Source organism: Bos grunniens, chromosome 10 (assembly GCF_055505025.1).
Source record: "Bos grunniens cultivar Pamir isolate PY7600 chromosome 10, Bosgru_T2T1.0, whole genome shotgun sequence".
Taxonomy (NCBI): domain Eukaryota; kingdom Metazoa; phylum Chordata; class Mammalia; order Artiodactyla; family Bovidae; genus Bos; species Bos grunniens.
This window is the reverse complement of record NC_141174.1, coordinates 16,017,680-16,029,741: the sequence shown is the minus strand read 5'-3', so window position 1 is coordinate 16,029,741 and position 12,062 is coordinate 16,017,680. Positions and strand designations below refer to the sequence as shown.

The window sequence follows — 12,062 nt, the reverse complement described above, 5'->3', positions numbered from 1 at the left end:
GAGGATGGAAATCATTCTCAATGCAAACTTCTCATTGAGTTCTGCAGCTGTGAAAATAAGAACTCTAAGTGCCGAGGGCTTCAAAGAAATCCAGGTGGAGCCGATCAGAATCAGACAGGGAAGCTAAGAGATGAATTTCCCCGCCTCTCTTCTTTGTAGCCATGTTGAGTTCTAGGCAGTGTGCTGGCTGAGTCAGATTTCCCATGGTGCTGCCGTCAGCTGATGCGCCTGGGTTCTCCGAGGTTTCCTCCTTTCGTGTGCAGCTGGGGAGATCCAATGGGGTTCCCGGTACCCTTGGAGCTGAGGCAGGACCTCCAGCCCACAATCTGTCAGCTCAACCACCAGGTTATGCCCCTCAGATGGGAGCCTGCACACTCAGATGCCGAGAGAGCCCAGCAGGTTATGTGAGCAAAGTGAGCCAGTGCGTCATGCTGAACTGGGGCTACCAGCCTCACTCATGGAGAACACTGGGGAATGGTGGGGCCTGGGGTGACATGAAGACCACATGCCCCACCTTCAAGAGGTGGTCCTACTCATCTCTGATGGATCGTTACCCATTTGTCAAGAAAAGTCGAGTGTCTAGGTTTTATGTGAAATCTCCGGACATTAATTAAAACTGTTATGCTATGCTAAGTCACTTCAGTCGTGTCCGACTCTCTGCGACCCCACAGACGGCAGCCCACAAGGCTCCTGCATCCCTGGGATTCTCCAGGCAAGAACACTGGAGTGGGTTGCCATTTCCTTCTCCAATGCATGAAAGTGAAAAGTGAAAGTGAAGTCACTCAGTCGTGTCCGACTCTTAGCGACCCCATGGACTGCAGCCTACCAGACTCCTCCATCCATGGGATTTTCCAGGCAAGAGTACTGGAGTGGGGTGCCATTGCCTTCTCGTAAAAACTGTTAACCGCTAGTTAAATTGAAAACAATACATAGGCCAACATGTTTGTGATCTCTGCCTTCGAGCATTAACCCTTAACTTCCTAAACCATCGAGGAGGACAAGGAAGGCCCCACCTGTCCCAGGGACTCTGGGTATCCATATGTGGGTGGACTGTGGAGCCACGGCAGCTGATGAAGGCAGAAAATTCTTCGCAAGAGGGATACAAGGAACAGACAGGACTGCCTTAGGTGCCCTCACCCCACTGAGCACAGACCAGGAAGTGCCACCAAGTAAAGAAGAGGAGAAATAGTGGAGTGTGATGTCCTGAGTCCCCAAGACTGTTAGTCAGGAAGTTCAAGTTCTAATCCAGGCTCAAAGACTGGTCGAGCCACTTAACTTCTCTGGGCATCCATTTCCTCACCTGACCTAATAGAAGCTCACTCTCCCATAACGGGCTTCCCAGGTGGCGCAGTGGTAAAGAATCCATCTGCCAATGCAGGAGGCATAAGACGGTTCAACTGCTGGTTTGAGAAGATCCCCTGGAGTAGGAAATGACAACCTATTCCAGTATTCTTGCCCAGAAGATTCCCTGGACAGAGGAGCCTGGAGGGCTACAGTCCATGGGGTCGCAGAGTCGACACAACCGAGTGGCCACACACAGCACTCACATAATGAGCCGAAAACTTGGAGGTTCTCTGAAATACAATGGATCTTTAAAATGGCTCTGTGAGGCATGCAGGGAAGGTGAGGAAGCAGAACCAGTGGAGGAGAGATTTGGACCATAGGAAGTCTGATATGCGTACTAGACAGCCCTATTTGTATGACTGACTACCAGGCCTTTCAAACTTAATCAACAAAATAGAACCTACCTCCAAACCTGCTCGTCTCCCAGGCCTCCTTATTTCAGTAAGAGTTACCATCTGGGTGTTCAGTCCCAAATCTTCAGAGTCATCTAGACTCCTCTTCTGTCCTCTCACCCCACACCTAATCAGCCCAATCAATCCTATTGGCTCCGCCTCCAAAATACAGAACCAACCCAAAATACAGAGCAAACTGCCCCAGCCAAAGCCCACAGCGCTCTCACGTGGGTTGCTGCAGTGGCCCCTAACCTCTTCCCTTGACCTCGTGACAACCAGAGGATCTTAAACCAAATCACCTCACCCTACATTCCCAGCCCTGCTTGTAACCCTCCTAGGACATCTCTTCACACTTGGAATAAGTTCTAATGCCTGACCATGGCCTGGCGGGTCCTATATTTTGGCTCCTGGTCCTCTCTGAGCCCCGCAGCTCCAGGCAGTCTGCTGCTGCCAGAACAAACTGAGCCTGGGTCTCATTGCTTTTGCTTTAGCACATCCTTTATCCTGACCTTCACAGACTGGCTCTTTCTCATCCCTCAGACCTCAGTGCACCAGCTCCTTCTTCACAGAGACTCCCGCTGAGCATCTGATGACGGGCCCCACCCAGGCACTAGCACTGCGCCCTCTTTCTGTTCTTCCTGGTACTCATCACTGTTGGAAAGTCTTATTCCTCAGCATTTATTTGTTCACTATGTGTCTCTCCCACCAGAACAAAAGCCCCATGAGACCTGGGACCCTGCCTGTCTGGTTCACTGCTGAATCCCCAAGGGCCTGGCTTGGAGCATTTACTCAGTGTCAGTTGAATGAAGGAATGATGGACACACAGCAAGTTAATGGCTAAGCTGGGCTTTGAACCCAGATCTGTTGTCTCCCCTAGTGCCATCCCCTTCCCTGTGTCATGAAGAAAGAAGGGACCAGAGGTTCCTTCGAAAATGTTCATCCTGAGTCAACCTACCTCTCCGCAAGAGCCATTCACGCACAGTGTCTGTGACGTCGAAAGACAGCCACTCGCCAGTGCCCCGCGTGGGCAGGTTCTTGCCATCGATATACCGCTGCTTGGCTATGTGCTCACCCGGCTGGAGGATCTACGGGGCAGAGGAAGGAGTAAGTCCCGAGGCCAGGACAGGGCACCTGAGCGTCACGGTGCAGCAGGATGGGGAGGGGAACAGGAGCCAACTAAGACTTCTGAAATGCTCTTTCGAGCTCCTCAGTTAAGTCTTAATCCTCTTAAGCAGCAGTCCCCAAACTCTGACACCGGGGACCAGTTTCATGGAAGATAACTTTTCCATGAATCGAAAAGGAGGGGGGTGGTCTCGGGATGTTTCGAGTGCATCACCTTTATCGTGCACTTTATTTCTAATCTAATGCCGCCAGCCGCTGATCTGACAGGAGGTACCGGTCCGTGGCCCAGAGGTTAGGGACCCCTGTTCTTAATGACAGACACAGGTATAGAAACTAAGGCTCAGAGAAGGCAGGATTCACACCCAGGCCTGTTGCACTCCGAGCAGAGCGCAGGCTCAATCTGGCAAAGGAACTGACTTCTACCCCCCACGTGGTGTCTGTCCTGGGAAGAGGTTCACCTGGAAGAGCTCAATCCTCTGCTCGCTGCGCTTGGAGGCAGGGTTGGGCATCCGAAAGACCCGGAATTCTGCTCGGAACAGGTTGGTTTCATTTTTCTCCACTGAGGACACGTTGAAGCGGAAAATCTTGGAGGTGATGCCTTTGGGGCAGACGGTCAGGTCATCTAGGAGGCAGAGCATTGGGGGAGGGGGGAAGCACAGTGTGAGCAACACCCATGGGGACAGTGTGCTGTCAGCGGACACTCATCAAGGGGCTGGGGGGCCCACCTGTGACCTCGCTAGAGCCTTGAGGCCTCAGACCTACAGGTAAGAAATGGGAGGGAAATTCTCAGTGGCCCGGAACCATACACAGGCCTGATGGAGAAGCAAGGCATGGAGCCCCACCCAGGACATGGCACTGACAACTGGCCCCTCCAACCCCTTTCTCATTATCTCCACTCTGGCAGGCTGTCCAACCTGCTTTCCTACTCCTTTAAAAAATACAGATTCTCCAACAGCATCAGCAATTTCCCCTAGGAGTTTAATCACTGCATAGCTAGCTGATTCATTCACACCTTTTTTCATTCAAGCATTTATTCATTCATCAGACGTGCATTGAGCAAATGCTACATGCCAAGCACAGGCTAACGCTGGGAAGCAAAAATGAATAGACAAGGGAAATCCCTGGTGGGCCAGTGGTAAAGGTCCACTGTCTACTAAGGCAGGGGACATGGATTCAACCCCTAGTCAGGGAATTGAGATCTCAGGTGTCTGGGGAGAAAGAAACTAAGCCCGAGCTCTGCAACTATTGAGCCCACGTGCCACAACCAGAGAGCCCACGCGCCACAGCGAAAGATCCCACACGAAGCGATGAAGATTCTGTGTGCAGAAACAAAAACCCGACACAGTCAAATAAATAACATTTTAAAAAAATGGACAGACAGGGGCCCTGCCTTCAGGGAGATTAACATTCAGAGGTGGGGCTATTAACAGAGGTTGTTTAGTGCATGGACCAAACAACAGGACCAGAGAGAGAGCAGTAAGGGTCTTTGGAGACGCTTGGAAGTCGCTGTAAACAGGTCAGAGGAGGGAGAGAGCGACAGAAGGAGAGGAAAATGCAAGTGAGTAAGAGGGACCTGAAGCAACCAGGCTGGAGCCCATGAGACAAGGTCAAGACAGTTGATTGGGATCTACCTGTGGGGAGGCTGAAACGTCAGACCAAGGGGTTGATTTTATATCATCAACAGTAGGGAGTCATGGAAAGTGACACTTTAGCTCTAACAAGATAGCACAGGAGTGGCAAAGAGCCCATATCTAGAGCCTGGCAGACCCCCAGATGCTTCTTCACTGCGTGTAAGTGGGTCCATCACCATTGGCTGCTAAGGATTATTTTCCCTGACTGCACATGCTATGCCAGCCTCTGCACCCTGCTGGCTCCTGCACCTCTGTCCACAGACAGAAGACAGCACATGCTCTTTCCCACTCCTATCAGAGCGAGACAAGGGAGACAAAAAGATCCTGCCTTTTCTTTACAACCCCAAGGTCTGAGCAGCATTAACACCCCAGAGGAACACTTTCTACACAAAGGGTAACAACAGCCAGAACTTGAAATTCAAGCTCAGAGACCCAGATTCCTCACATAATGAACATGGCTGGAACAAGCCCATAATCACCCCAGGGGTGGTTTAGGAAGTCATGGACAGGGCGGGAGGATCAGAGGCCTGGACACAAGCACACGCGCTACTGAGCTTTAGGAAAGGATGAGTGAGTGTTTCTGGAAACTGCCATCTGGTGGGTCTGACACTGGCTCTTAAAAAATTAATGGAACAGATGTTGGGAAAACAAATGTGTGAATGCCAGTTAATGAAGCCCTGATTAATAACTGGCTCTGAAAGAATGAACACTGCCAACGATTCCCCTAAACCATTTCAGATAGAACCAGAAAGAGGGATCATGATGGCAGTTCAGTTTTTGAGTTTGAAAGTCTGTAATCCCCTGGATATAAGTAAGCTCCTCACAGATGTGAGTGTTGGACCATAAAGAAGGCTAAGCACTGAAGAATTGATGCTTTCGAACTGTGGTGCTGGAGAAGACTCTTGAGAGTCCCTTAGACAGCAAGGAGATCCAACCAGTCCATCCTAAAGGAAATCAGTCCTGAATATTCATTGGAAGGACTGATGCTGAAGCTGAAACTCCAATCCTTTGGCCACTTGATGTGAAGAGCTGACTCATCTGAAAAGACCCTGATGCTGGGAAAGACTGAAGGCGGGAAGAGAAGGGGATGACAGAGGATGAGATTGGTTGGATGGCATCACCAACTCAATGGACATGAGTTTGAGCAAACTCCGGGAGATGGTAAAGAACAGGGAAGCCTGGCAGTCTGTAGTCCACGGGGTTGTAGAGTGGGACACAACTGAGCGACTGAACAGCAAAGCAACAAGACTAGTACCTCCAGTAACTGTTGCAAGAGGGGATAAAAGGTATCTCAGCGCAGTGTGCACATTGCTATAAAAAGGAAAAGAGAAACAAGATAGCCTGAGCCAGTGAGGTGAGTCAGAGTGGGGACAAAATAGTGGGGAGCCAGGAGATGGGGGAATGAGAAGCCAAGAGGATCTTCAGGACACCCTAGTCACCTCTCTTTCTTTGTTTCTTCCAGTTCATCCATCAGTTACTGTTCCCCAAGATAGACTCCTCTTGGTGGGAACATCAGGGAGATTTCAAGGAAGTGGGAAAAGTCATTTTTAACTCCTTAGGATCTACAGATTTCTAAAAGACTCAGAAGGAATGTTAGGGGTCCTCTAGTTCCTCAGGGAACTAGGAACCGGGCTTCACAGCAGGAGGTGAGCAGCAGGGTGAGCTAGTGAAGTTTCATCAGTTTTTACTGCCGCTCCTCATCACTCCCATTACTGCCTGAGCTCCACCTCACTCCCATCACTCCCTGTCCGTGGAAAAATCATCTTCCATGAAACTGGTCCCTGGTGCCAAAAAGGCTGGGGATGGCTGATCTAGTACAACCCACTTCAGATGAAGAAATTCATGCCCAGAGGGGTCTTGGCCAGGGTGACACATAAATTAGTTGACACATGCAAACTGACACTAGCAAGCAAAGCTCAGACACAATCATTAGTGGGAGAGAAAACAAAATGTAAACACAAACTCCTTGACCATTAAATCCACTGAATACTAACAATGCCTTAAATATTCCATGGAATGAGCCAGAGTATAAATAAATAAAATGTAATAACACTCTCTTACATTTCATAGAACGTCTATTAACTCACCTGACCCTCTAATGATCCTTGAGGAGAATAAGTAAAATTTACCATTTTAAAAAGAGAAGCATGAACATCAGGAAGGTTAAATCACTTTTTCAAGATCACTCAGCTGAGGGCTTCCCTGGTGACCCAGTGGTATAGAATCCGCCTGCCAATTCAGGAGACACGGGTTCGATCCCCGTTCAGAAAGACCTCATATGCCATGGAGCAACAAAGCCTGTGTGCTACAACTCTTGAGCCTGCGCTGCAGAGCCCAGGCGCCGCAACTCCTGAGCCTGCGCTGCAGAGCCCAGGCGCCGCAACTCCTGAGCCTGCGCTGCAGGGCCCAGGCACCGCAACTACTGAGCCCACGCGCTACAACTACTGAAACCCATGCACTCCAGAGCCTGTGCTCTGAGACAAGCCCGCACACCAACATGAGAGAGCAGCCCACACTCATTGCAACTAGAGAAAACCCCGCACAGCAACGAAGCCCCAGTATGGCCAAAAATCAACAAATAAATAAAGATTTTTTAAAAAATCATTCGGCTAGTAGGTGGCAGAGGTGGATTTGAACCCAGGTCTCTGACCTCATTTACTGAAACAGAGAATCTGGAAGTTCGAGGGCACCTCAGAGATCATCTACTAGAGGGATGGTTTCACCAACAAAGCGTAGCAGGATTCCATGAAATGGGCCTAGAGTACCAACTTAAGCCTCAGACAAAAGCCAGTTCCCAGTCAGTTTGGTGATTAAGCCCTGCTTCTGCAGAACACTAGTATTATTGAAAGCTGGATGAGGGGGTCCACCTTGACAAATTAAATTATGACCAACTTTTTCCATTGCACACACAGTATATGTATTAATGGGTGCCATTTTCTCCTTTTTTGCTATAGGGAAAGAAAAATAAACAAAGAATATTCATGCAGAGTATTCATGGAAAAGCCTGGAAACAGCTGACCCTGTTTAGACCGTGCATTTTATTTTTTTTTTTAATGTTTCAGACACCTGGGCTCCTAGATGTGCCTCTGCGGTGTCCATCATTTCTGCTAGTAAAACTGCTACCGGCTCCAATGATGGGACCACATACATCAGTGTGGCGGTGTTCCTCCACCCCAGCTGTTCCCGAGAATCACCTGGAGAGTTTTAAAAACAGATGATGCCTGGACCTGCTCTCCAGAGATTCTGATGACCTCGTTGGAGTGAGGGTGGGTCCAGAGCTTCTTTTTTTTTTTAAAAAAAGACTTCCAGATGATCCTAAGATGTAGCCAGGATTGAGAACCATGGTATATAGTGCTCTGCAAAGGGTACTGTGGCATCCAGATGCCCTGCAAGTTTGATAAACCACAACTTTAAGGATTTACCCTTTAAATGTTAACCCATTAAAATACTGTTTGGCCAATGCATCACTTTATAAAATTTTGAATTAGAAGCCACAAATGTTTTAAGCCCAGGTAGGTTAAAAACTTGGAGAAGGAAATGGCAACCCACTCCAGTGTTCTTGCCTGGAGAATCCCATGGACGGAGAAGCCTGGTAGGCTGCAGTCCATGGGGTCGCACAGAGTCGGACATGACTGAAGCGACTTAGCAGCAGCAGGTTAAAAACTGGGAAACTTCACGGAAAGATTCAGATTTTCTGCTCTTCTGGGAAGCAGTTAAGATCTAGTCGAATTGGACCCACATTGCCAAATTCAAAAATCTGCAGGAGCTGAGCAGTAGGTCCCATCTTTTCATGGGATTTTCCAGGCCCCTCTCCCACCAGCCTCCTCTATACAGTCTGTTCTCTCTGTGACCCTGAGGCCAAGTGTCCTGTGAAGTTTGTTGTGGTCCCTGTGCTGCAGCTTTTCCTCCAGATTATCTGCATCAGCTGCCTGGCTTCTGTAGGCACTTGTGTTTGCAGCCCCTCTAAGGAAGGGTTTTGTCGTCTTTCATTGAGTCTTAAGCATCAGTGCACTTACAAATCAATAAGGAGTGTGTTAAAAATACAGATTCTCCAAGATGACACTGCCCCCCTCCCCCAGAGACTCTGACTCTGTAAGGGGGGATTGGGGCCTGGGAATGGACATTTTTCACATTTACCTAACCTCTGGTCCACACTTAGAGAAACACTGACCTAGCGTGCCAAGGGCACTGGCACTTAGAACGAATGGGTTCTTTCAATAGGAAATATCTTTTAATTTTCAGAATGAACATGATCTAAAAGTAGCATCCAGAAAAGAGATGCTAAAATATCAAGTTCTCTCTTTGCTCATGAATTCTGGTTTGGCTGGTTGTCTCAGCGCCAGACCTTGGATAAAAACAAGAGTCTCTTGCCAGACACAGATAATTACAAGCCAGAAGTTAAAACAACACCTACACTGGTAAATCTTGATAACAAGGATGACAAAAGAACTGAAAAAGATGTGTGGATCCCCACCACGTGGGTCAGAGAAAGCCTCCACCCACCTCCCATAGCAAAATCCTGGGGAATATAAAGGAATAAAATATATATGAGTCTTGTCTTCACTCCCCAGCAGAGATCTGCTGAATCATCCCAGACGTATATATACTGGGTAGGCCAAAAGTTCATCTGTAACATCTTCTGGAAACACCCGAATTAAATTTTTGGCCAAGCCAATAGAATTGTTTCAGCTGAAAGGGAGTTTAGAGGTTAACTTTACTGATGAAGAAACTGAGGGTCAGAGAGGTGATTTGCTCACTTCCACACAGTGTAGCTGCTTAACCTGCTTGGGATTCTTCAGCAGATAAAGAAAACACTTCCAGGAGAATGTCTGTGGCTATATGAATCTCCCAGTCATAAAAATAGGCAGAGCTAAGAAAGAAAACACCCAGTGATCCCTCTATGCAATGTGTCACCAGGGTTACAGGTTCCTATGCCTACCTGCTTGGTCCAAAATGTGATTCATTCATGTGTGTGTGTGTGTGTGTGTGTGTGTGTGTGTGGTAGTCACTCAATTATGTCCAATTCTTTGTGATCCATGGACTGTAGCCCACCAGGCTCCTCTGTCCATGGGATTTCCCAGGCAAGAATACTGGAGTGGGTTGCCATTTCCTTTTCTGGGGATCTTTCCGACCCAGGGATGGAACCTGGGTCTCCTGCCTTGCAGGCAGATTCTTTACTGTCTGAGCCTCCAGGGAAGCCCAATTCATTCATATTATAAACCAAACTTCTCTTGGAGCCTAAAGGTTAAAGGTAGGACTTTATATGTATTTTTACAGTTTGCATTAGTGCTTAACAGCATGCATTCTGTAGACAGAATGTCTAGGTTACAGCCCTGGTTCTTTAGGGCTGTAGCACTTAACTGAGGCACGTTATAGTCTTCTCATCTGGAAAACAGGGAAATCAAGGTACCCATCTGACAGGCAGAGCCAGAGAACGGTCTTATCCTCTTTGCTCTCACCTTGGTGCCCTTTCTGTGCCTCTGGTGGTTACTCCTTCTTCCACTTTGCCCTCCAGGCACCTCTGTCTGCTTGCCCCAACTCCTGATGCCACGTTCCTCTGAGAGCCTGTCCCACTGGGTACCGGAAGGGGCTGGGAATGATGAGATGTGGAAGGGATGGAATCCCATCAGTCCAGCAGCCAGGGCTCTGGCACTCAGACCCCAGCCCACCCTCGTGAGTTCTAGACACGCTTCCCTCTCCCCAGGCCTTGGAGAGTGGCTCTGCTCCCTCTTGGCATCTGTTAGACGTTTGCATCTGCCCACTGCCTTCTTTATAATTAGCGTGCATTGCGCGTCTGCCTCTCTGGGGCTGGCTCAGCACCTGACCAGCTGCAGGGCGGGCCGGGCCTGCGTCTGCTCAGCCTCTGTGTCACCTCCACCAGCTGCACAGTCTGGGCCTGCTTCCTGTTTGCACCTGCAAGCCTCGCTGGCATTGCTCGGGTCCCATGGGGCCCCAGATCCTCCATGATATCCCAAGTAGTCTCCTGCTCACTGTGCCAGGTTTCCTCCCGGCCTGATCACAGCTCCGTGGCCCCAGGGCCAGGGCCACCCTCACCTACTACAGTTTCAAGGAAGGTCCTGCTGCTGCAGCCCAGAGCTGCCCAGCATCTTGTGCCGCCCTGTCCTGGAGGATCCCAGGGCTGTCCACTAATTGTGCTCTGAGTCTTTGCACATACGTTCACCGGCACCTGTGTGCTCTTGCGTCTCTCTGGCTCATTCGTTCTCAGCTTGGGATTCCAGGCTGGGAGGGCCCGGGTGACTCAGAATTCCTCCTCCCTGGGACTCCTCCTCCTGACCCGGATCCTTAAGGTCCCAGTCCTTCTCTCCCGCCCTGGACTTTCCTCACACCTCTCCTGCAGGTCTCAGCTTTCCACCCTCCTCCCACGTTTGGCCACCACCTCCTGCCTTTGTGGGTACCCAGGGTGCTGGGGGTTTATCCTGGCATTCAGCTGCTGGTACTGCTGGGAACCACAAGGCCCTGGGAGACCAGGAGTCAGCCCGGCCTGGAGGACCCCGGGCAGGGAGCACCTCCTTCTCCGGCCTCTGCCCCACACGGGAGCTACCTCCCAAGGCAGCCACAGGAAACCGGAGTGGGAGCCCCTCGCCAGTAACCACAGGCTCCGGGCCTGGCATGGGCAAGCTCCCAGCGAGGCCTTCCACACCTTCTTCCAGAGCTGGTGCACCCCTGGGCTGCCCACTCCTCCTTCTTTCTATCCAAGTGCCCCAGCGGACCACCCTCACCTGGCCGCACCATCCCACTCTCCCACCCCCACTCCCGACATGGCCCCCTCCCAGGTGAGCCTCGGCTACCTCGAGGTAGCCTGGCCGTCGAGGACACCTGCTGGTAGGAAAAGCAAACAGACCTGCTCCAGAGCCCCCAGGCCTGTGAGTGGACTCACATTCCTCCTTCCCGGGCTGTCAGTTTCTCAGCATCTGCCAAATCTCTCTCTCTTGTATTGAGGTTTTTTAAATCCCCGTTCAGTAAACACACATGACTTCCACACGTGTACAAACACACACACAGACGGCTCACCCAGGAGCCTCCCGGCTTCTCGGCACAGACAGGAGCCTCCTGGGAAGACACGCTCCCAGACACATGTCCTCTGTGCACCCACGGCCACACCTCCCACCCTCTCTTCCCCTGACACGCAGACACAAAAGGGCTGCCAGCAGCCATCTACATGTCCGGAGCCATATCCTCGCTTTCCCCCACGTCCACGGGCCCGGAGGATGCCCATGTTGTGCACACGAGTCCGTCTATGGGACAAAACCGGACGATGCATCGCTGTCAAGCACACAGCCGTGTGAACATAGGTGTGTCCCCCATCCCCCCACGCACACAGCTCACGTGGTCGCATGCGTGGCGTGGACCGAGGGCCTAAGCAATCAGAGGCTGCCTCTTGCTTGGGCTTCAAGAAGCTGGACAAGACATGAACTGGGGGCAGGTATACGCTTCTTTCCCAGAACTGGAAAAATGGAACGTGAGACGTGTCACAATGAGGTGTATACAGCAGGGAGGAGACCAAGGTTTCTAGCCTCTTGGAACCCTGCGGGCTCTCTTAGAAGAGCACCCA

The 12,062-nt window shown here is 50.5% G+C and overlaps 1 protein-coding gene across 4 annotated transcripts in view; it reads right to left on the bottom strand.

Moving 5' to 3' along the window:
* TGFB3 (transforming growth factor beta 3) overlaps nucleotides 1-12,062 on the bottom strand; it is a 33,210-nt gene that overhangs the window by 11,227 nt on the left and 9,921 nt on the right. For 3 of the 4 annotated variants that reach the window (XM_086319584.1, XM_086319583.1, XM_086319582.1), the window contains 2 exons: nucleotides 3,317-3,480; nucleotides 2,692-2,821 (listed from right to left, as the gene is read on the bottom strand). In XM_086319584.1, coding sequence (XP_086175710.1) covers nucleotides 2,692-2,821; nucleotides 3,317-3,480 — 294 coding nt within the window. Of the gene's footprint in view, nucleotides 1-2,691; nucleotides 2,822-3,316; nucleotides 3,481-9,948; nucleotides 10,080-11,827; nucleotides 11,972-12,062 lie in introns of those variants that run through there. The other variant, XM_086319585.1, reaches the window with a different exon arrangement.